Consider the following 24490-nt stretch of genomic DNA (forward strand, 5'->3'; position numbering starts at 1 on the left):
CATGTCTACTTATCTACAATTCTACGTGTCTACATGTCTACCTGTCTACTTGTCTACGTGTCTACATGTCTTTTATTTGTCCATGTGTCTACGTTTCTACATGTCTACATGTCTTTTATTTGTCTACGTGTCTACATGTCTACGTGTCTACGTGTCTACATGTCTTTATTTGTCTACGTGTCTACCTGTCTACTTGTCTACTTGTCTACGTGTCTACATGTCTTTTATTTGTCTACGTGTCTACGTGTCTATATGTCTACGTGTGTACATGTCTACATGTCTTTTATTTGTCTACGTGTCTACGTGTCTACGTGTCTACATGTCTATTTGTCTACGTGTCTACGTGTCTACGTGTCTACATGTCTATTTGTCTACGTGTCTACGTGTCTATATGTCTACGTGTCTACATGTCTACTTTTCTATGTGTCTACGTGTCTTTTATTTGTCTACGTGTCTACCTGTCTATTTGTCTACGTGTCTACGTGTCTACATGTCTACGTGTCTATATGTCTACGTGTCTATATGTCTACGTGTCTACGTGTCTTTTATTTGTCTACGTGTCTACGTGTCTACGTGTCTATATGTCAACGTGTCTATATGTCTACGTGTCTACGTGTCTACGTGTCTATATGTCTACGTGTCTACGTGTCTACGTGTCTATGTCTACGTGTCTATATGTCTACGTGTCTACGTGTCTACCTGTCTTTTATTTGTCTACGTGTCTACATGTCTACGTGTCTACCTGTCTTTTATTTGTCTACGTGTCTACGTGTCTACATGTCTACGTGTTTACGTGTCTACCTGTCTACAATTCTACGTGTCTACGTATCTACGTGTCTACTTGTCTACCTGTCTACAATTCTACGTGTCTACCTGTCTACAATTCTACGTGTCTACGTACCTACGTGTCTACGTGTCTACGTGTCTACCTGTCTACAATTCTACGTGTCTACGCGTCTACTTGTCTACGTGTCTACTTGTCTACGTGTCTACATGTCTACATGTCTACATGTCTTTTATTTGTCTACTTGTCTACGTGTCTACGTGTCTACGTGTCTACATGTCTTTTATTTGTCTACTTGTCTACTTGTCTACGTGTCTACATGTCTTTTATTTGTCTACTTGTCTACGTGTCTACCTGTGTACAATTGTACAATTTACGTGTCTACGTGTTTACGTGTCTATGTGTCTACGTGTCTACGTGTCTACGTGTCTACGTGTCTACATGTCTACAATTCTACGTGTCTACGTACCTACGTGTCTACGTGTCTACCTTTCTACTCGTCTACGTGTCTACGTGTCTACGTGTCTACGTGTCTACAATTCTACGTGTCTACGTGTCTACTTGTCTACGTGTCTACTTGTCTACGTGTCTACATGTCTACATGTCTTTTATTTGTCTACTTGTCTACTTGTCTACGTGTCTACATGTCTTTTATTTGTCTACTTGTCTACGTGTCTACCTGTCTACAATTCTACAATTTACGTGTCTACGTGTTTACGTGTCTACGTGTCTACGTGTCTACATGTCTACGTGTGTACGTGTCTACGTGTCTACATGTATTTTATTTGTCTACGTGTCTACGTGTCTACGTGTCTACATGTCTACGTGTCTACTTGTCTACTTGTCTACGTGTCTACATGTCTACCTGTCTACTTGTCTACGTGTCTACATGTCTTTTATTTGTCTATGTGTCTAAGTGTCTACATGTCTACATGTCTTTTATTTGTCTACGTGTCTACGTGTCTACATGTCTATTTGTCTACGTGTCTACGTGTCTACGTGTCTACGTGTCTATATGTCTACGTGTCTATATGTCTACGTGTCTACCTGTCTACTTGTCTACGTGTCTTTTATTTGTCTACGTGTCCATATGTCCACGTGTCCATATGTCTACGTGTCTCTATGTCTACGTGTCTACCTGTCTATTTGTCTACGTGTCTACGTGTCTATGTGTCTTTTATTTGTCTACGTGTCTACGTGTCTACATGTCTACGTGTCTATATGTCTACGTGTCTACATGTCTACATGTCTTTTATTTGTCTACGTGTCTACGTGTCTACGTGTCTATATGTCTACGTGTCTATATGTCTACGTGTCTATATGTCTACGTGTCTACGTGTCTTTTATTTGTCTACGTGTCTACGTGTCTACGTGTCTACGTGTCTACGTGTCTATATGTCTACGTGTCTATATGTCGACGTGTCTACGTATCTACGTGTCTATGTGTCTACGTGTCTACGTGTCTATGTGTCTATATGTCTACGTGTCTATATGTCTATATGTCTACGTGTCTACGTGTCTATGTGTCTATATGTCTACGTGTCTATATGTCGACGTGTCTACGTGTCTACGTGTCTATATGTCTACGTGTCTACGTGTCTACCTGTCTTTTATTTGTCTACGTGTCTACGTGTCTACGTGTCTATATGTCTACGTGTCTACGTGTCTACATGTCTTTTATTTGTCTACGTGTCTACGTGTCTATATGTCTACGTGTCTACGTGTCTACATGTCTTTTATTTGTCTACGTGTCTACCTGTCTACATGTCTACGTGTTTACGTGTCTACCTGTCTACAATTCTACGCGTCTACATCCACGTGTCTACCTGTCTACAATTCTACGTGTCTACGTGTCTACTTGTCTGCTTGTCTACGTGTCTACTTGTCTACGTGTCTACATGTCTACATGTCTTTTATTTGTCTACGTGTCTACATGTCTACATGTCTACGTGTCTTTATGTCTACATGTCTACATGTCTACTTGTCTACTTGTCTACTTGTCTACGTGTCTACGTGTCTTCGTGTCTATGTGTCTACATGTCTTTTATTTGTCTACGTGTCTACCTTTCTACGTGTCTACGTGTCTACCTGTCTACATGTCTACGTGTCTACATGTCTACTTGTCTACGTGTCTGCGTGTCTACATGTCTTTTATTTGTCTACGTGTCTCAGTGTCTACATGTCTACATGTCTTTTATTTGTCTACGTGTCTACTTGTCTACGTGTCTACATGTCTACGTGTCTACGTGTCTACATGTCTTTATTTGTCTACGTGTCTACTTGTCTACTTGTCTCCGTGTCTACATGTCTTTTATTTGTCTATGTGTCTACTTGTCTACGTGTCTACATGTCTACCTGTCTACTTGTCTACGTGTCTACCTGTCTACATGTCTTTTATTTGTCTATGTGTCTACGTGTCTACGTGTCTACATGTCTTTATTTGTCTACGTGTCTACTTGTCTACGTGTCTACGTGTCTACATGTCTTTTATTTGTCTATGTGTCTACTTGTCTACTTGTCTACGTGTCTACATGTCTACCTGTCTACTTGTCTACGTGTCTACGTGTCTACATGTCTACATGTCTTTTATTTGTCTACGTGTCTACGTGTCTACATGTCTACTTGTCTACGTGTCTACGTGTCTACATGTCTTTATTTGTCTACGTGTCTACTTGTCTACGTGTCTACATGTCTACCTGTCTACTTGTCTACGTGTCTACGTGTCTACATGTCTTTTATTTGTCTATGTGTCTACGTGTCTACATGTCTACATGTCTTTTATTTGTCTACGTGTCTACGTGTCTACGTGTCTACATGTCTACGTGTCTACTTGTCTACGTGTCTACATTTCTTTTATTTGTCTACGTGTCTACGTGTCTACGTGTCTACATGTCTATTTGTCTACGTGTCTACGTGTCTACATGTCTATTTGTCTACGTGTCTACGTGTCTATATGTCTACGTGTCTACATGTCTACTTGTCTACGTGTCTACGTGTCTATATGTCTACGTGTCTACATGTCTACATGTATTTTATTTGTCTACTTGTCTACGTGTCTACGTGTCTACATGTCTACTTGTCTACGTGTCTACTTGTCTACATGTCTACATGTCTTTTATTTGTCTACGTGTCTACATGTCTACTTGTCTACGTGTCTACATGTCTTTTATTTGTCTACGTGTCTAAGTGTCTACATGTCTACATGTCTTTTATTTGTCTACGTGTCTACATGTCTACTTGTCTACATGTCTACATGTCTTTTATTTGTCTACGTGTCTACGTGTCTACGTGTCTACATGTCTACGTGTCTACGTGTCTACGTGTCTACATGTCTTTATTTGTCTACGTGTCTACTTGTCTACTTGTCTACATGTCTACCTGTCTACTTGTCTACGTGTCTACGTGTCTACATGTCTTTTATTTGTCTATGTGTCTACTTGTCTACATGTCTACCTGTCTACTTGTCTACGTGTCTACGTGTCTACATGTCTTTTATTTGTCTACGTGTCTACGTGTCTACGTGTGTACATGTCTACGTGTCTACGTGTCTACGTGTCTACATGTCTTTATTTGTCTACGTGTATACATGTCTACCTGTCTACTTGTCTACTTGTCTACGTGTCTACATGTCTTTTATTTGTCTACGTGTCTATATGTCTACGTGTCTACATGTCTACTTGTCTACGTGTCTACGTGTCTATATGTCTACGTGTCTACATGTCTATATGTCTTTTATTTGTCTACGTGTCTACTTGTCTACGTGTCTACATGTCTATTTGTCTACGTGTCTACGTGTCTACATGTCTATTTGTCTACGTGTCTACGTGTCTATATGTCTACGTGTCTACATGTCTACTTGTCTACGTGTCTACCTGTCTTTTATTTGTCTACTTGTCTACGTGTCTACGTGTCTACATGTCTACTTGTCTACGTGTCTACATGTCTATTTGTCTACATGTCTACGTGTCTACGTGTCTATATGTCTACTAGTCTATATGTCTACGTGTCTACATGTCTACGTGTCTACATGTCTACGTGTCTACGTGTCTACGTGTCTATATGTCTACTAGTCTATATGTCTACGTGTCTACATGTCTACCTGTCTACTTGTCTACGTGTCTACGTGTCTTTTATTTGTCTACGTGTCCATATGTCTACGTGTCTGTATGTCTACGTGTCTACCTGTCTATTTGTCTACGTGTCTACGTGTCTACGTGTCTACGTGTCTTTTATTTGTCTACGTGTCTACGTGTCTACGTGTCTATATGTCTACGTGTCTATATGTCTACGTGTCTATATGTCTACGTGTCTACATGTCTACTTGTCTACGTGTCTACCTGTCTTTTATTTGTCTACTTGTCTACGTGTCTACGTGTCTACATGTCTACGTGTCTACATGTCTATTTGTCTACGTGTCTACGTGTCTACGTGTCTATATGTCTACTAGTCTATATGTCTACGTGTCTACCTGTCTACTTGTCTACGTGTCTACGTGTCTTTTATTTGTCTACGTGTCCATATGTCTACGTGTCTATATGTCTACGTGTCTACCTGTCTATTTGTCTACGTGTCTACCTGTCTATTTGTCTACGTGTCTACGTGTCTACGTGTCTTTTATTTGTCTACGTGTCTATATGTCTACGTGTCTATATGTCTACGTGTCTATATGTCTACGTGTCTACGTGTCTTTTATTTGTCTACGTGTCTACGTGTCTATGTGTCTACGTGTCTACGTGTCTACGTGTCTACGTGTCTACGTGTCTATATGTCTACGTGTCTACGTGTCTATATGTCTACGTGTCTACGCGTCTACCTGTCTTTTTTTTTTGTCTACGTGTCTACGTGTCTACCTGTCTTTTATTTGTCTACTTGTCTACGTGTCTATATGTCTACGTGTCTACCTGTCTATTTGTCTACGTGTCTACCTGTCTATTTGTCTACGTGTCTACGTGTCTACGTGTCTATGTGTCTTTTATTTGTCTACGTGTCTATATGTCTACTTGTCTATATGTCTACGTGTCTATATGTCTACTTGTCTACGTGTCTACGTGTCTATATGTCTACGTGTCTATATGTCTACGTGTCTACGCGTCTACCTGTCTTTTTTTTTGTCTACGTGTCTACGTGTCTACATGTCTTTTATTTGTCTACGTGTCTACGTGTCTACATGTCTACGTGTTTACGTGTCTACCTGTCTACAATTCTACGTGTCTACGTATCTACGTGTCTACGTGTCTACCTGTCTACAATTCTAAGTGTCTAAATGTCTATCTGTCTACCTGTCTACAATTCTACGTGTCTACTTGTCTGCTTGTCTACGTGTCTACTTGTCTACGTGTCTACATGTCTACATGTCTTTTATTTGTCTACTTGTCTACGTGTCTACGTGTCTACGTGTCTACATGTCTTTTATTTGTCTACTTGTCTACGTGTCTACGTGTCTACATGTCTTTTATTTGTCTACTTGTCTACGTGTTTACCTGTCTACAATTCTACAATTCTACGTGTCTACGTGTCTACGTGTCTACATGTCTACGTGTTTACGTGTCTACCTGTCTACAATTCTACGTGTCTACGTGTCTACCTGTCTACAATTCTACGTGTCTACGTATCTACGTGTCTACGTGTCTACCTGTCTACGCGTCTACGTATCTACGTGTCTACGTTTCTACGTGTCTACGTGTCTACAATTCTACGTGTCTACGTGTCTACTTGTCTACATGTCTACTTGTCTACGTGTCTACATGTCTTTTATTTGTCTACTTGTCTACGTGTCTACGTGTCTACATGTCTTTTATTTGTCTACTTGTCTACTTGTCTATCTGTCTACAATGCTACAATTCTACGTGTCTACGTGTTTACGTGTCTACGTGTCTACGTGTCTACGTGTCTACGTGTCTACATGTCTACGTGTCTACGTGTCTATATGTCTACGTGTCTATATGTCTACGTGTCTACGTGTCTACGTGTCTACATGTCTACGTGTCTATATGTCTACGTGTCTACGTGTCTACCTGTCTTTTATTTGTCTACGTGTCTACATGTCTACGTGTCTACATGTCTTTTATTTGTCTACGTGTCTACGTGTCTACATGTCTACGTGTTTACGTGTCTACAATTCTATGTGTCTACGTATCTACGTGTCTACGTGTCTACCTGTCTACAATTCTACGTGTCTACTTGTCTGCTTGTCTACGTGTCTACTTGTCTACGTGTCTACATGTCTACATGTCTTTTATTTGTCTACTTGTCTACGTGTCTACGTGTCTACATGTCTATTTGTCTACGTGTCTACGTGTCTATATGTCTACGTGTCTACGTGTCTACGTGTCTACATGTCTTTTATTTGTCTACTTGTCTACGTGTCTACGTGTCTACATGTCTTTTATTTGTCTACGTGTCTACTTGTCTACGTGTCTACAATTCTACGTGTCTACGTGTCTTTTATTTGTCTACGTGTTTATGTGTTTACGTGTCTACCTGTCTAAGTGTCTACATGTCTTTCATTTGTCTACTTGTCTACTTGTCTACGTGTCTACATGTCTTTTATTTGTCTACGTGTCTACGTGTCTACATGTCTATAATTCTACGTGTCTACGTGTCTACATGTCTACATGTCTACGTTTCTACGTTTCTACATGTTTATGTTTCTACATGTTTACGTGTCTACGTGTCTACGTGTCTATAATATCCATGTTTACTGTTAGCACCATGTTTCACCTGGCCCTGCTTCTCTGTATTTGACTCAGAGTATATTCTGCTTCCAGTACAATTTATTTGTTGTTGTACTATTTAACTAGGCAAGTCAGTTAAGAACAGATTCTTATTTATAATGACAGCCTACACCGACCTAACACAGACGATGCTGGGCCAAATGTGGGCCGCCTTATGGGACTCCCAATCAAGGCCGATTGTGATACAGCCTGGATTCAAACCAGGGTGTATGTAGTGACGCCTGAAGTGCTGAGATGCAGTGCCTTATGGAACTGGGGAACTGACGTTTGCAGAGGAGAGGAGAGGAGAGGAGAGGAGAGGAGAGGAGAGGAGAGGAGAGGAGAGGAGATGAATGAGCCATTTGGACGCATTGGATGATAAGGTGGCTGTGATCATTTATGACAGGTCTAGGAGTGTCGGTGCTGGGATGGAACAAAACCCTTCACTCCTAGTAGCCCCTCAGGACCAGTTAGAGATACAGTTCTCCATCTACACTTTTAGATATTGAGAATCATTTAGTCAGCCAGTCAGCCAATCAGACATTCAGCCAGCCATTCAGCCATCCAGTCATCAGTCAGTCATTCAGCCAATTAGCCAGCCAGTCAGTCAGTCAGTCAGGCATTCATTCATTCAGCCAATCAGCCAGCCAGTCAGTCAGTCAGTCAGTCATTCAGCCAATCAGCCATCCAATCATCAGTCAGTCATTCATTCAGCCAGCCAGCCAGCCAGTCAATCAGTCAGTCAGTCAGTCAGTTAGTCAGTCAGTCAGTCAGCCATTCAGGCAGCCAGCCAGTCAGTCAGTCAGTAAGTCAGCCATTCAGCCAGCCAGCCAGTCAGCCAGCCAGCCAGCCAGCCAGTCAGTCAGTCAGTCAGTCAGTCAGTCAGCCATTCAGGCATTCATTCAGCCAATCAGCCAGTCATTCATTCAGCCAGTCAGTCAATCAGTCAGCCATTCAGCCAGCCAGTCAGTCAGTAAGTCAGCCATTCAGCCATCCAGTCAGTCAGCCAGCCAGCCAGCCAGCCAGTCAGTCAGTCAGTCAGTCAGTCAGCCATTCAGTCAGCCATTCAGCCAGCCAGCCAATCAGTCAGTGTAGTTTAGTAGTTAACGGGCCTGCTCCCTCACCGTTCGTGTTCCAGGCTCTGTAGAAGCTGTTGGAAGCAGGGACATGTTAATTGAGTTCAATCAAGCTGAGCAGTGTGTTTTTTTCTGCCAACAGATTATCCATAATTTCTCTTCACTAACTGAAATGAACAATAACCCTGCTCTCCTCCCACCATGTCTGAAACAGCTGATTCGAGGTAGTCGTGACAGAGAGAGAGAGAGAGAGAGAGAGAGAAACAGAGAAACAGAGAGAGAGAGACAGAGAGAGAGAGAGAGAGCGAGAGAGAGAGAGAGAGAGAGAGACAGCGAGAGAAACAGAGAGAGAGACAGAGAGAAACAGAGACAGAGTGTCACGTTCTGACCTTAGTTCCTTTTTTATGTCTTTGTGTTAGGTTGGTCAGGGCTTGAGTTGGGGTGGGTAGTCTATGTTCTTTTTTCTAGGTTGTTATATTTCTATGTGTTTGGCCTAGTATGGTTCTCAATCAGAGGCAGGTGTCGTTCGTTGTCTCTGATTGAGAATCATACTTAGGTAGCCTGTTTTCCCCATTTTGGTTGTGGGTGTTTAATTTCTGTTTAGTGTCTGTTCACCTGGCAGAACTGTTTTGTTTTCTCTTCGTTATTATTTTGTGTAGTGTTCAGTTCGTTCAACTAAAATATGACGAACATTTACCATGCTGCATTTTGGTCCTCCTCTCCTTCCACCAACGAGAAGCGTTACACAGAGCCTTCTCCTCACTCAGCTACTACTGTCTATGTTGAATATTTCCATGAAAATAGTTTGATTGAATGGATACACTTTGAAGAGGGAAAATATATTTCCAATCTCTCTCCTCTCTGCTGTAAATACTCAATTAAACTGTTGGCATTTTCAACATGGCGGTACTCAACTGAAAAATCTATTGGATGTTTTTACTATTACTCATTTTGTATTTTTTTGAACCGATTGAGAACTTTACTACCTTCTGTCCAAATTAATACAGACTTGGAAATGTGAACTTTTCAGACGAAGCCAAACCGGATCATTTGGAGTTGATAACTTTCCTCTAAAATACAAAGCTGTTTTTATTTGATCTTTGCCACATAATGCTTTATACAGTTCATGTAAATGTGCTGTGTTATTTTGATAAATCAAGAGGTTGACAACCAACGCGCTTCTCCTTTTTCACCCAAACACCTTTCAGACGAGGAAACAGCAGTAGGACTAGAAACAGCAGTAGGACTAGAGACAGCTCCCATTCTGCACCTGAGAATCCATTCACACTGCAGGAGCCTAGTTGACAGAGGACATCATTCTTGGGGACGTTTATCTACGTGAAGGGAGAGACGAGAGAAGACACGCTGAGCTGTAAAAATGAGTGAATGTAGAGCCATAATGGTCTGTGTTTAATCTGGCCTGATGGGAGAAAGAGAGGCAGTGATGGAGAAAAGGCACTAGATGTCCAGTGTTCCAGTGTTCTACTGGACACATAGCCAGGACACATAGCCAGGACCCATAGCCATTAGTGTACACATAGCCAGGACACATAGCCATTAGTGTACACATAACCAGGACACATAGCCATTAGTGTACACATAACCAGGACACATAGCCAGGACACATAGCCATTAGTGTACACATAACCAGGACACATAGCCATTAGTGGACACATAGCCAGGACACATAGCCATTAGTGGACACATAACCAGGACACATAGCCAGGACACATAGCCATTAGTGTACACATAACCAGGACACATAGCCATTAGTGGACACATAGCCAGGACACATAGCCATTAGTGTACACATAGCCAGGACACATAGCCATTAGTGTACACATAACCAGGACACATAGCCAGGACACATAGCCATTAGTGTACACATAGCCAGGACACATAGCCATTAGTGGACACATAGCCAGGACACATAGCCAGGACACATAGCCATTAGTGGACACATAGCCAGGACACATAGCCATTAGTGGACACATAGCCATTAGTGGACACATAGCCATTAGTGGACACATAGCCATTAGTGGACACATAGCCATTAGTGGACACATAGCCAGGACACATAGCCATTAGTGTACACATAACCAGGACACATAGCCAGGACACATAGCCATTAGTGGACACATAGCCAGGACACATAGCCATTAGTGTACACATAACCAGGACACATAGCCATTAGTGTACACATAACCAGGACACATAGCCAGGACACATAGCCATTAGTGGACACATAGCCAGGACACATAGCCATTAGTGGACACATAGCCAGGACACATAGCCATTAGTGTACACATAACCAGGACACATAGCCAGGACACATAGCCATTATTGTACACATAGCCAGGACACATAGCCGTTAGTGGACACATAGCCATTAGTGTACACATAACCAGGACACATAGCCAGGACACATAGCCATTAGTGTACACATAACCAGGACACATAGCCAGGACACATAGCCATTAGTGTACACATAGCCAGGACACATAGCCATTAGTGGACACATAGCCAGGACACATAGCCGTTAGTGGACACATAGCCATTAGTGTACACATAACCAGGACACATAGCCAGGACACATAGCCATTAGTGTACACATAGCCAGGACACATAGCCATTAGTGTACACATAGCCAGGACACATAGCCATTAGTGTACACATAGCCAGGACACATAGCCATTAGTGGACACATAGCCAGGACACATAGCCATTAGTGGACACATAGCCAGGACACATAGCCAGGACACAGAGCCATTAGTGTACACATAGCCAGGACACATAGCCATTAGCGTACACATAGCCAGGACACAGAGCCATTAGTGTACACATAGCCAGGACGCATAGCCATTAGTGGACACATAGCCATTAGTGGACACATAGCCAGTAGTGTACACATAGCCAGGACACAGAGCCATTAGTGTATACATAGCCAGAACACATAGCCATTAGTGTACACATAGCCATTAGTGTACACATAGCCAGGACGCATAGCCATTAGTGGACACATAGCCATTAGTGTACACATAGCCAGGACACATAGCCATTAGTGTACACATAGCTAGGACACAGAGCCATTAGTGTACACATAGCCAGGACACATAGCCATTAGTGGACACATAGCCATTAGTGGACACATAGCCAGGACACAGAGCCATTAGTTTACACATAGCCAGGACGCATAGCCATTAGTGGACACATAGCCAGGACGCATAGCCATTAGTGGACACATAGCCATTAGTGGACACATAGCCATTAGTGGACACATAGCCAGGACACATAGCCATTAGTGTACACATAGCCAGGACACATAGCCATTAGTGTACACATAGCCAGGACACAGAGCCATTAGTGTACACATAGCCAGGACGCATAGCCATTAGTGGACACATAGCCATTAGTGGACACATAGCCATTAGTGTACACATAGCCAGGCCACATAGTCATTAGTGTACACATAGCCAGGACACAGAGCCATTAGTGTACACATAGCCAGAACACATAGCCATTAGTGTACACATAGCCATTAGTGTACACATAGCCAGGACGCATAGCCATTAGTGGACACATAGCCATTAGTGGACACATAGCCATTAGTGTACACATAGCCAGGACACATAGCCATTAGTGTACACATAGCTAGGACACAGAGCCATTAGTGTACACATAGCCAGGACACATAGCCATTAGTGGACACATGGCCATTAGTGGACACATAGCCAGGACACAGAGCCATTAGTTTACACATAGCCAGGACGCATAGCCATTAGTGGACACATAGCCATTAGTGGACACATAGCCAGGACGCATAGCCATTAGTGGACACATAGCCATTAGTGGACACATAGCCATTAGTGGACACATAGCCAGGACACAGAGCCAATAGTGTACACATAGCCAGGACACAGAGCCATTAGTTTACACATAACCAGGAATTAAAACGGAGTATAGCTCAGTCCTATGTGACCATTCATAAGTTCTCACTTTCCGTAATGACTGTTTATTCATCATTTAAAACTCTAATTGGAAGAAAAGATCCAAATGCAATATGAGTTGTGTGTGACTGACTCTGTGAGTGCATTAAAGACTGGTTGAGATTGTTCTCTAAAGGAGACTTCTCGCAATTAGCTTTTAATTATGCGAAACCGTCTTTGTGATTTCTTGTTTTAGTTACAGATTGCCACAGTGCTCAAACGACGCTTAATTAGTCAGTCGTTGATTAGCAAGGTTAGTTCCTGGGTTCCCATGGCAACAGGGGGAGGAAAGTAACACTTTTCTAAGTCATGCTGTGAAAGGCCCCCCGATACCCAGACCGACCTGTAGACTGCAGCCTTCCTGTTAATGTCTGTTGCTGTTACATCACTATCATCTAGCTACCTGCTCTTCTAAACCAACCTGAAGTGGCTTGGGGTTGGGTCTCTACTTGAAGAGCATCTCTACAGACTAACACATAGATATGTAGATTTCAGTTGAACTCCACTGTGAAATCTATGGTCGTTTCAAAAGCCATATTGATGCTTATCCAGTGTCTGCTTTTATGAAATGTGAGTTATTTTTAATCTCTCTCTCTCTCTCACTTTCACTCTCACCTTCTCTCACTCTATCTCTCTGGAATGGATTAATTATAGGACAAAATTAGCTGCGGAGTTGTTTCTTGTAAATAAAACATTAATGAAGACACAATTAGCCAAGCCTGTTGAGTGCTCAGCAGCTGTGCTAGCCAGCTGTTTTAATGGGGGGAAGATATAGACAGTTGAAACGAGAGCGAGTGAATGATGGAGGAATAGATTGCACAAGCTGAGATCAGTGGCATTTAAGATGAGGGAGGAATGGATTGCACAAGATGGAAGGATAACTGAGATGGGATCAGTGGTATTTAAGACTAGGGATAACTGAGATGAGATCAGTGGTATTTAAGACGAGGGATAACTGAGATGGGATCAGTGGTATTTAAGACGAGGGATAACTGAGATGAGATCAGTGGTATTTAAGACGAGGGATAACTGAGATGAGATCAGTGGTATTTAAGATGAGGGATAACTGAGATGAGATCAGTGGTATTTAAGACGAGGGATAACTGAGATGAGATCAATGGTATTTAAGACTAGGGATAACTGAGATGGGATCAGTGGTATTTAAGACTAGGGATAACTGAGATGAGATCAATGGTATTTAAGACTAGGGATAACTGAGATGGGATCAGTGGTATTTAAGACTAGGGATAACTGAGATGAGATCAGTGGTATTTAAGACTATGGATAACTGAGATGAGATCAGTGGTATTTAAGACTAGGGATAACTGAGATGAGATCAGTGGTATTTAAGACGAGGGATAACTGAGATGGGATCAGAAGTGTTTAAGATGAGGGAGGATTATCATTTTTTTATGAGCATGGCCTTATTTCTATTACAGCATACTGGACGACTGTCATTCATATTCCATTCTCCCAGCTCAATGTAACATCGATTGGTTTAGGCTACATTTAAATGTTTAGACATTTAGCAGACACTCTTATCCAGAGTGACTTACAGGAGCAATTTGGGTTAAGTGCCTTGCTCATGGGCACATCGACAGATTTTTCACCTAGTCGGCTCGGGATTGGATCCAGCGACCTTTCAGTTATTGGCCCAACACTCTTAACCACTAGCCTACTACGTGATACTCTAATGTTCCATGTACCCATCATGAGGTTGCTACAACCTAGCCTATGAATGAAAGTTTACCACATACAGTAGGTGCACAGGTTGAGATCATTTTTAGTAATCAAGGTGACAGACAGTGACACATTCAATACCGAGTTGCACACTCTTGCCTGCATCTAGCTGATATAGGGTGTAATCATTAGTCCAGTTGCAAACAAGAGTTTCTATTGGACAAATGCAGGTATGTTTATCCCCGTTTCGTTCCATTTGCTTCCATTTAGAAACATTTAACAACAGAAGAGACGCAATGAGTACACCCCTGATCACACGCGAACACAGTTCACTTTCATAGCAGACACATACAAACAGTTTGTTGCGTTTATAAGTTATTCTCGCAACTATCTACGCACTCTCCTATCCCCTTTTCCCTTCGCTTGTGGACTTCAGTGCACACCACATCAGCTGTCTGTGACCAGGCGAAACAACTTTTCCAAGCCAAACCTTCATATCATAACCTCTAACCGCTACACACAGCCTATATCATTGTCACGTCATAGTCAACATAAACTCAGCAAAATAAAGAAATGTCCCTTTTTCAGGAACCTGTCTTTCAAAGATAATTTGTAAAAATCCCAAATAACTTCACAGATCTTCATTGTAAAGGGTTTAAACACTGTGTCCCATGCTTGTTCAATGAACCATAAACAATTCATGAACATGCATCTGTGGAATGGTCGTTGAGGCACTAACCGCTTACAGACGGTAGTCAATTAAGGTCACAGTTATGAAAACTTAGGATACTAAAGAGGCCTTTCTACTGACTCTAAAAAACACCAAAAGAAAGATGCCCAGGGTCTCTGCTCATCTGCGTGAATGTGCCTTAGGCATGCTGCAAGGAGGCATGAGGACTGCAGATGTGGCCAGGGCAATAAATTGCATTGTCTGTGCTGTGAGGCGCTACAGGGAGACAGGACAGACAGCTGATCGTCCTCGCAATGGCAGACCACGTGTAACAACACCTGCACAGGATCGGTATATCTGAACATCACAACTGCGGGACAGGTACAGGATGTCAACAACAACTGCCCGAGTTACACCAGGAACGCACAATCCCTCCATCAGTGCTCAGACTGTCCACGATAGGCTGAGAGAGGCTGGACTGAGGGCTTGTAGGCTTGTTGTAAGGCAGGTCCTCACCAGACATCACCGGCAACAACGTCGCCTATAGGCACAAACCCACTGTCATTGGACCAGACAGGACTAGCAAAAAGTGCTCTTCACTGACGAGTTGCGGTTTTGTCTCACCAGGGGTGATGGTCGGATTCGCGTTTATCGTCGAAGGAACGAGCATAACACCAAGGTCTGTACTCTGGAGCGGGATTGATTTGGAGGTGGAGAGTCCATCATGGTGTGGGGAGGTGTGTCACAGCATCATCGGACTGAGCTTGTTGTCATTGCAGGCAATCAACGCTGTGCGTTACAGGAAAGACCTCCTCCTCCCTCATGTGTTACCCTTCTTGCAGGGTCATCCTGACATGACCCTCCATCATGACAATGCCACCAGCCATACTGCTCGTTCTGTGCGGGATTTCATGAAAGAACGAAATGTCAGTGTTTTGACATGGCCAGCGAAGAGCCCGGATCCCATTCCCCCCAGAAATGTCCAGGAACTTGCAGGTGCCTTGGTGGAAGAGTGGGGTAATATCTCACAGCAATAACTGGCAAATCTGGTGCAGTACATGAGGAGGAGATGCACTGCAGTACTTAATGTAAGCTGGTGGCCACACCAGATCAAATCAAATCAAATCAAATTTTATTTGTCACATACACATGGTTAGCAGATGTTAATGCGAGTGTAGCGAAATGCTTGTGCTTCTAGTTCCGACAATGCAGTAATAACCAACAAGTAATCTAACTAACAATTCCAAAACTACTGTCTTGTACACAGTGTGAGGGGATAAAGAATATGTACATAAGGATATATGAATGAGTGATGGTACAGAGCAGCATAGGCAAGATACAGTAGATGGTATCGAGTACAGTATATACATATGAGATGAGTATGTAAACAAAGTGGCATAGTTAAAGTGGCTAGTGATACATGTATTACATAAGGATACAGTCGATGATATAGAGTACAGTATATACGTATGCATATGAGATGAATAATGTAGGGTAAGTAACATTATATAAGGTAGCATTGTTTAAAGTGGCTAGTGATATATTTACATCATTTCCCATTATTAAAGTGGCTGGAGTTGAGTCAGTGTCAGTGTGTTGGCAGCAGCCACTCAATGTTAGTGGTGGCTGTTTAACAGTCTGATGGCCTTGAGATAGAAGCTGTTTTTCAGTCTCTCGGTCCCAGCTTTGATGCACCTGTACTGACCTCGCCTTCTGGATGATAGCGGGGTGAACAGGCAGTGGCTCGGGTGGTTGATGTCCTTGATGATCTTTATGGCCTTCCTGTGACATCGGGTGGTGTAGGTGTCCTGGAGGGCAGGTAGTTTGCCCCCGGTGATGCGTTGTGCAGACCTCACTACCCTCTGGAGAGCCTTACGGTTGAGGGCGGAGCAGTTGCCGTACCAGGCGGTGATACAGCCCGCCAGGATGCTCTCGATTGTGCATCTGTAGAAGTTTGTGAGTGCTTTTGGTGACAAGCCTAATTTCTTCAGCCTCCTGAGGTTGAAGAGGCGCTGCTGCGCCTTCTTCACAATGCTGTCTGTGTGAGTGGACCAATTCAGTTTGTCTGTGATGTGTATGCCGAGGAACTTAAAACTTGCTACCCTCTCCACTACTGTTCCATCGATGTGGATAGGGGGGTGTTCCCTCTGCTGTTTCCTGAAGTCCACAATCATCTCGTTAGTTTTGTTGACGTTGAGTGTGAGGTTATTTTCCTGACACCACACTCCGAGGGCCCTCACCTCCTCCCTGTAGGCCGTCTCGTCGTTGTTGGTAATCAAGCCTACCACTGTTGTGTCGTCCGCAAACTTGATGATTGAGTTGGAGGCGTGCGTGGCCACGCAGTCGTGGGTGAACAGGGAGTACAGGAGAGGGCTCAGAACGCACCCTTGTGGGGCCCCAGTGTTGAGGATCAGCGGGGAGGAGATGTTGTTGCCTACCCTCACCACCTGGGGGCGGCCCGTCAGGAAGTCCAGTACCCAGTTGCACAGGGCGGGGTCGAGACCCAGGGTCTCGAGCTTGATGACGAGCTTGGAGGGTACTATGGTGTTGAATGCCGAGCTGTAGTCAATGAACAGCATTCTCACATAGGTATTCCTCTTGTCCAGATGGGTTAGGGCAGTGTGCAGTGTGGTTGAGATTGCATCATCTGTGGACCTATTTGGGCGGTAAGCAAATTGGAGTGGGTCTAGGGTGTCAGGTAGGGTGGAGGTGATATGGTCCTTGACTAGTCTCTCAAAGCACTTCATGATGACGGAAGTGAGTGCTACGGGGCGGTAGTCGTTTAGCTCAGTTACCTTAGCTTTCTTGGGAACAGGAACAATGGTGGCCCTCTTGAAGCATGTGGGAACAGCAGACTGGTATAGGGATTGATTGAATATGTCCGTAAACACACCGGCCAGCTGGTCTGCGCATGCTCTGGGGATGCTGTCTGGGCCTGCAGCCTTGCGAGGGTTAACACGTTTAAATGTCTTACTCACCTCGGCTGCAGTGAAGGAGAGACCGCAAGTTTTCGTTGCAGGCCGTGTCAGTGGCACTGTATTGTCCTCAAAGCGGGCAAAAAAGTTATTTAGTCTGCCTGGGAGCAGGACATCCTGGTCCGTGACTGGGCTGGATTTCTTCCTGTAGTCCGTGATTGACTGTAGACCCTGCCAAATGCCTCTTGTGTCTGAGCCGTTGAATTGAGATTCTACTTTGTCTCTGTACTGACGCTTAGCTTGTTTGATAGCCTTGCGGAGGGAATAGCTGCACTGTTTGTATTCGGTCATGTTACCAGACACCTTGCCCTGATTAAAAGCAGTGGTTCGCGCTTTCAGTTTCACGCGAATGCTGCCATCAATCCACGGTTTCTGGTTAGGGAATGTTTTAATCGTTGCTATGGGAACGACATCTTCAACGCACGTTCTAATGAACTCGCACACCGAATCAGCGTATTCGTCAATGTTGTTGTCTGACGCAATACGAAACATGTCCCAGTCCACGTGATGGAAGCAGTCTTGGAGTGTGGAGTCAGCTTGGTCGGACCAGCGTTGGACAGACCTCAGCGTGGGAACCTCTTGTTTTAGTTTCTGTCTGTAGGCAGGGATCAACAAAATGGAGTCGTGGTCAGCTTTTCCGAAAGGGGGGCGGGGCAGGGCCTTATATGCGTCGCGGAAGTTAGAGTAACAATGATCCAAGGTCTTTCCACCCCTGGTTGCGCAATCGATATGCTGATAAAATTTAGGGAGTCTTGTTTTCAGATTAGCCTTGTTAAAATCCCCAGCTACAATGAATGCCGCCTCCGGATAAATGGTTTCCAGTTTGCAAAGAGTCAAATAAAGTTCATTCAGAGCCAACGATGTGTCTGCTTGGGGGGGGATATATACGGCTGTGATTATAATCGAAGAGAATTCTCTTGGTAGATAATGCGGTCTACATTTGATTGTGAGGAATTCTAAATCAGGTGAACAGAAGGATTTGAGTTCCTGTATGTTTCTTTCATCACACCATGTCACGTTAGTCATAAGGCATACGCCTCCGCCCCTCTTCTTACCAGAAAGATGTTTGTTTCTGTCTGCGCCATGCGTGGAGAAACCTGTTGGCTGCACCGCCTCGGACAGCGTCTCTCCAGTAAGCCACGTTTCCGTGAAGCAAAGAACGTTACAGTCTCTGATGTCCCTCTGGAATGCTACCCTTGCTCGGATTTCATCAACCTTGTTGTCAAGAGACTGGACATTGGCAAGAAGAATGCTAGGGAATGGTGCACGGTGTGCCCGTCTCCGGAGTCTGACCAGAAGACCGCCTCGTTTCCCTCTTTTTCGGAGTCGTTTTTTTGGGTTGCTGCATGGGATCCACTCCGTTGTCCTGTTTGTAAAGCAGAACACAGGATCCGCGTCGCGAAAAACATATTCTTGGTCGTACTGATGGTGAGTTGACACTGATCTTATATTCAGTAGTTCTTCTCGACTGTATGTAATGAAACCTAAGATGACCTGGGGTACTAATGTAAGAAATAACACGTAAAAAAACAAAAAACTGCATAGTTTCCTAGGAACGCGAAGCGAGGCGGCCATCTCTGTCGGCGCCGGAAGATACTGATTGTTACTTTTGATTTTGACCCCCCCCCCCCCCCCTTGTTCAGGGACATATCAATTTCTGTTAATCACATGTCTTTGGAACTAGTTCAGTTTATGTCTCAGTTGTTGAATCTTGTTATATTCATACAAATATTTGCACATGTTAAGTTTGCTAAAAATAAATGCAGTTGATAGTGAGAACGTTTCTTTTATTCTTACATTGACTTGTAAGAGTTCCAGTGTTGGATAGACATAGTCAGCTCGCCAACATAGCATCCCTATCTGTTTGAGCCAGGTGTTTGAGTATGCTAAACTAGCCAGCTGCATTCGATGCTAGCTAAGTAATTGAAAGTGAAACAAGTATTTACTATGAAATGTAGCTTGCGCTCTCTCTCTCTCTCTCTCTCTCGCTTGTTCTTAATTTTGGAAGAAATTAATTTATTGAAAACTGTTAAACTATTGTCTCTTTCTTTCTTTGAGTGAACTACTCACCACGCTTTAAATGCGCTGCAGTGCTAGCTAGTTGTAGCTTATGCTTTCAGTACTAGATTCATTCTCTGATCATTTGATTGGGTGGACATCATGTCAGTTTATGCTGCGAGAGTTCTGATCGGTTGCAGGACGTCCTCCGGAAGTTGTCAGAATTACTGTGTAAGTCTATGGAAGGGGGTGAGAACCACAAGCCTCCTAGGTTTTGTGTTGAAGTCAATGTACCCAGAGGAGGACAGAAGCTAGCATCCACAGCCCGGAAGCCTGCATGAAAACTCTGATCTCTACAGCCTTTTCACTGTGTGTGTGCATGCATGTGTGTGTGTGTGTGTTTGTGTGTGTATGGCTGGGGGCCCCTGGAACTCTTGTTCCATCCCCTTAGTGCTCCTTGATGTAGGCAACTGTGTGAGTGACAGACATAAATATGCAAACCAACCGAATCAATTCAGGTATTTTCCAAATGATGAGGTACCTAATGGGGATATGATATGATATGATTGGCTGGTGGTCGGTGACTACTATATGAGATATCATAATGGTGATAAACCTTCAGTGACCCCCAGCCTCTACCTGTAGCTGGCCAATATCAGGAAGGGATTTTTCATTTATTCCCTGAACATTGACATTTGTGGTATTGAAAGAGGACAGTGAAGGCAGTTCAGTGTGTACGCTGAGATATTCTCTTGTTTTCTATTGCAGTTTAATGTGAATGAGTGTCCTGTGTTGTCCATTAGGATGGAAGTGGATGGCTCTGACAACTGGGCCTGTATGTAATCATTATGTTAGATTGATGTTAAAGAGTCTATAATACAGACTAATACATCTGGATGTAGTATGTGTGCATGTCTGGTGAGAGGATGAATTATGCTCTGGGAAGTCTAACATTGTTATACAATAAGGGTAATATGGCTGAAAATGCTTCATACTGTTTAAATACAGAGGTGCTACTTTTTAGTAGTGAGTTTCTCAGAGGACAGCGCCTCCACGGTCTGGTGGTAATGCCATCCATGTGTTTGGACTTTACACCCCTGTCTGTCAACTGCCGTGTGCGCCTGGCTCCTCGTCCTCGTTCCGGGTGTGCGTGGTCGTGTGTTTACTCCCGACTCTGCCCTCCCATTGGCTCTCGCTGCCCCGGCTCTGACTAGGTCACAGCTGGTGCTAGTGCTCTGGCACGGCTGGGTGAGCAGACAGCTGTAGGCCCCGGCAACCACAGCTACTACTCTATCCTCTTCTTTTATGTGTTCCATTCTGTCTACATCTTTTCTACTGTTCCTGTGTGGTGGAAATAGCTTAGAGAGGGGGTGATAGGTTGGAAGTGTTGTCACTTTGAGATGAAAATGCTACTGTAAACAATTGTTACAATTATTACTTCCTGATTCATGATGGTCAAATCAATACTGGCAATGCACATAGAGACTTAACTAAGGCCAGTCATTTATTTGACTCTGATCCCACTTCCCAGCGCCAAATACCATTTAAATGATCAGCATATTTCAGCTTGTTTTCCTGTGTAAGGAAACAAATGTGCTTATATAGTGTCATTAGAACACTTTTATGACAGTCCTATTAATCTACCTTTCCCTCTCTCCTTTCTCCTCAGTGGACGACTGCACGGATTGGTCAGTGGACTACTTGAAATACAAAGTGCTTTTGGGGGAACCGGTGCGGATTAAATGTGCTTTATTCTATGGATACATCAGAGCGAACTACACCCACTCCCAGAGTGTGGGACTAAGCCTTATGTGGTATAAAAGTACAGGACACGGAGACTTTGAGGAGCCTATCTCTTTCGACGGCATCAGAATGAACAAGGAGGAGGACGCTATCTGGTTTAGACCCACCGAGCTCCAAGACGTTGGACACTATTCCTGTGTATTGAGGTCAGTTGTTCTGTTATGTTCCTGTGTATTGAGGTCAGTTGTTCTGTTATGTTCCTGTGTATTGAGGTCAGGTGTTCTGTTATATCTAGTCAACCTAGAGCAATTTAGTGCTATTAAATATAACTGCTATCTTATCTGATAGTTGTTGAAGTGCATTGTGGAAATTGGTTATCTTCCTTCCAAAATGGCTGGGTTTCTGTACCTATCCTATTCCTGGTTGTTTACATAGCAGTTGTAGGTAAACGAGTGGGGGAGAGGAGTTTCTGCAACCTATGCACATAAATCAAGCTGCTTTAAAGTCCTCCCCTGCAGATTACTAATGAATTCTCTAATCCCCAGCCAGAAGAGAGTTGGACCTGGGTCCACACTGTTAGAGGCCCTCCCTCACTTAACATGCTTAACTGTTTTTGTTTTTTTTCCTCCGGGGGACAATAAGGTATTAAGTGTCATTGGCAGACCCATAACTCTTAGGCTTCTCAACTCCTGTTCTTTAACGCAGCTATGGAGTCTGGAGCGAGGGAGGAAAGATATGAAGATGGACAGTTATTCACAGCTGAGGTGGTGGTGGAGGACAAGAGAGGTGTAGAGAGACAGAAAAGGAGAGATAATGTACCTCCTCCCCTTGTCGAATAAAAACACCCGTCGGAGGACAACATTATAATTTATGAGTTCCATAATGTTGTAAAGTTTCTGGCTTCCTAGGTCATATTGATAGAAGAGAGGGTTTCATTCCTGTAAAGATTGTTCGTACCCAGGTGAGTGGGAAGGTCAGAGCAGGTGTCTTGACTTAGAAGACCATAACAACCTGCATTTTAAGCTCAGAAACACTGCTTGGCTCAACTGGGAGAGGAACCATTGTCTAGCCAACATATTCTTTCAGAGCCACTCCTTTCTCCAAACACTGTAAAACCTGATGAATGGTTTCCCCACAACATTGGAAAGATTGTGGAAGCTCATGAAAATCAAGTTGTTTCTGTGTTTTGATTGAGCTGTCCCTTTAATAAAGGCTTTGAGGTCTATAAAAAAACTCCCCATGCTGTGTTTGCCCTGGTTCTGCCTGCCACACACACATACCCACATACACCACTAGCACAGTCAGTGTGACCTCTCTTCTTCTTAACCTCAATTCAGCTGAGAGAATTTGCCCTGCCATTCAGCAGCGGTAACACTTGCATTGCTCTAGCTAACCGCCCCTTTGCAGCGCAGCCAGGGAGCATGGCTCAGAGAGTTAACACAGGCAGGCAGTTAGCCAGGGAGTATGGCTCAGAGAGTTAACACAGACAGGCAGTTAGCCAGCGAGCATGGCTCAGAGAGTGAACACAGGCAGGCAGTTAGCCAGGGAGCATGGCTCAGAGAGTGAACACAGGCAGGCAGTTAGCCAGGGAGCATGGCTCAGAGAGTGAACACAGGCAGGCAGTTAGCCAGGGAGCATGGCTCAGAGAGTGAACACAGGCAGGCAGTTAGCCAGGGAGCATGGCTCAGAGAGTGAACACAGGCAGGCAGTTAGCCAGGGAGCATGGCTCAGAGAGTTAACACAGGCAGGCAGTTAGCCAGGGAGCATGGCTCAGAGAGTGAACACAGGCAGGCAGTTAGCCAGGGAGCATGGCTCAGAGAGTTAACACAGGCAGGCAGTTAGCCAGGGAGCATGGCTCAGAGAGTGAACACAGGCAGGCAGTCAGCCAGCGAGCATGGCTCAGAGAGTGAACACAGGTAGGGAGTCAGCCAGTGAGCATGGCTCAGAGAGTTAACACAGGCAGGCAGTCAGCTAGCGAGCATGGCTCAGAGAGTGAACACAGGCAGGCAGTCAGCCAGCGAGCATGGTTCAGAGAGTTAACACAGGCAGGCAGTCAGCCAGTGAGCAGCTCCAATCCCCCTTCTACCATGATTCTCTATTCTATTCAGTGCTGCGCTAGGTTGTGTAGCCGATGCCTGAGGAGGAACACGATCACTCACCGTGGGGTTATTGTGTAATCAGGCCGAAATTGTCGAGCCAGGAGATTTGATTTGGATGAGTGTGTTGCTTTGTAGCTAGTCACAACTGTTTACACCAATTAGGGGCAACACTCACTCTGCTATAATCATAAGAAATAATCCCATTGTTATGTTCTTTGCCCCTGCCTGCCGTCAACCTTTACCAATCTCCAGGTCCGTAGGAATCGTCCGAAGAGGAAAGAGGTTCTTCTCTAGGGTTTGGACAAGATGCTTCTGGATGCAGTCCCACTGGTTTTAATTCCATCAATGTGCTTTAATTGAATTGTTCAAATGAAGAATTTATGTTATTGATTGGCTGGAGAGTGCACATACCTTATCGTTGCTGTCTGATTAAAACCTCTTCTCTCCAAAACAGAAACTGTTCTGGAAATATTTTCCCGTTAACTAAAATACATTTTCTTGGTCTGAGAGTCATGACTGTCCTTACTCCACTCCCTGACTGTTTTACCACAACTGCTATGTAAACAACCAGGCCTAGGATAGGTACTGAAACCCAGCCATGTTGGGAGGCAGATAGCCGATTCCCACACCGCACTTTAAAAAAACGACCAAATATCACTTTTATTTAATAGCACTAAATTGCGTTTCACAGCTCTACAGATATAGGACCTTAATTTGATCCAGAGGACATTGAGGGGTGTTACTGGTTTTAAAAAAGTATAATATG

General features: G+C 43.9%; 1 protein-coding gene across 2 annotated transcripts in view; it reads left to right on the forward strand.

Moving 5' to 3' along the window:
* Positions 1 to 24490, forward strand: part of LOC110495463 (interleukin-1 receptor accessory protein-like 1) — a 400086-nt gene that overhangs the window by 167200 nt on the left and 208396 nt on the right. For both annotated transcript variants that reach the window (XM_036982526.2, XM_036982528.2), the window contains exon 3: positions 21552 to 21831. In XM_036982526.2, coding sequence (XP_036838421.2) covers positions 21552 to 21831 — 280 coding nt within the window. The remainder of the gene's footprint in view (positions 1 to 21551; positions 21832 to 24490) is intronic.

The sequence above is a fragment of the Oncorhynchus mykiss genome, chromosome 7 (genome assembly GCF_057628025.1).
Source record: "Oncorhynchus mykiss isolate SJ-2025 chromosome 7, ASM5762802v1, whole genome shotgun sequence".
Classification (NCBI taxonomy): domain Eukaryota; kingdom Metazoa; phylum Chordata; class Actinopteri; order Salmoniformes; family Salmonidae; genus Oncorhynchus; species Oncorhynchus mykiss.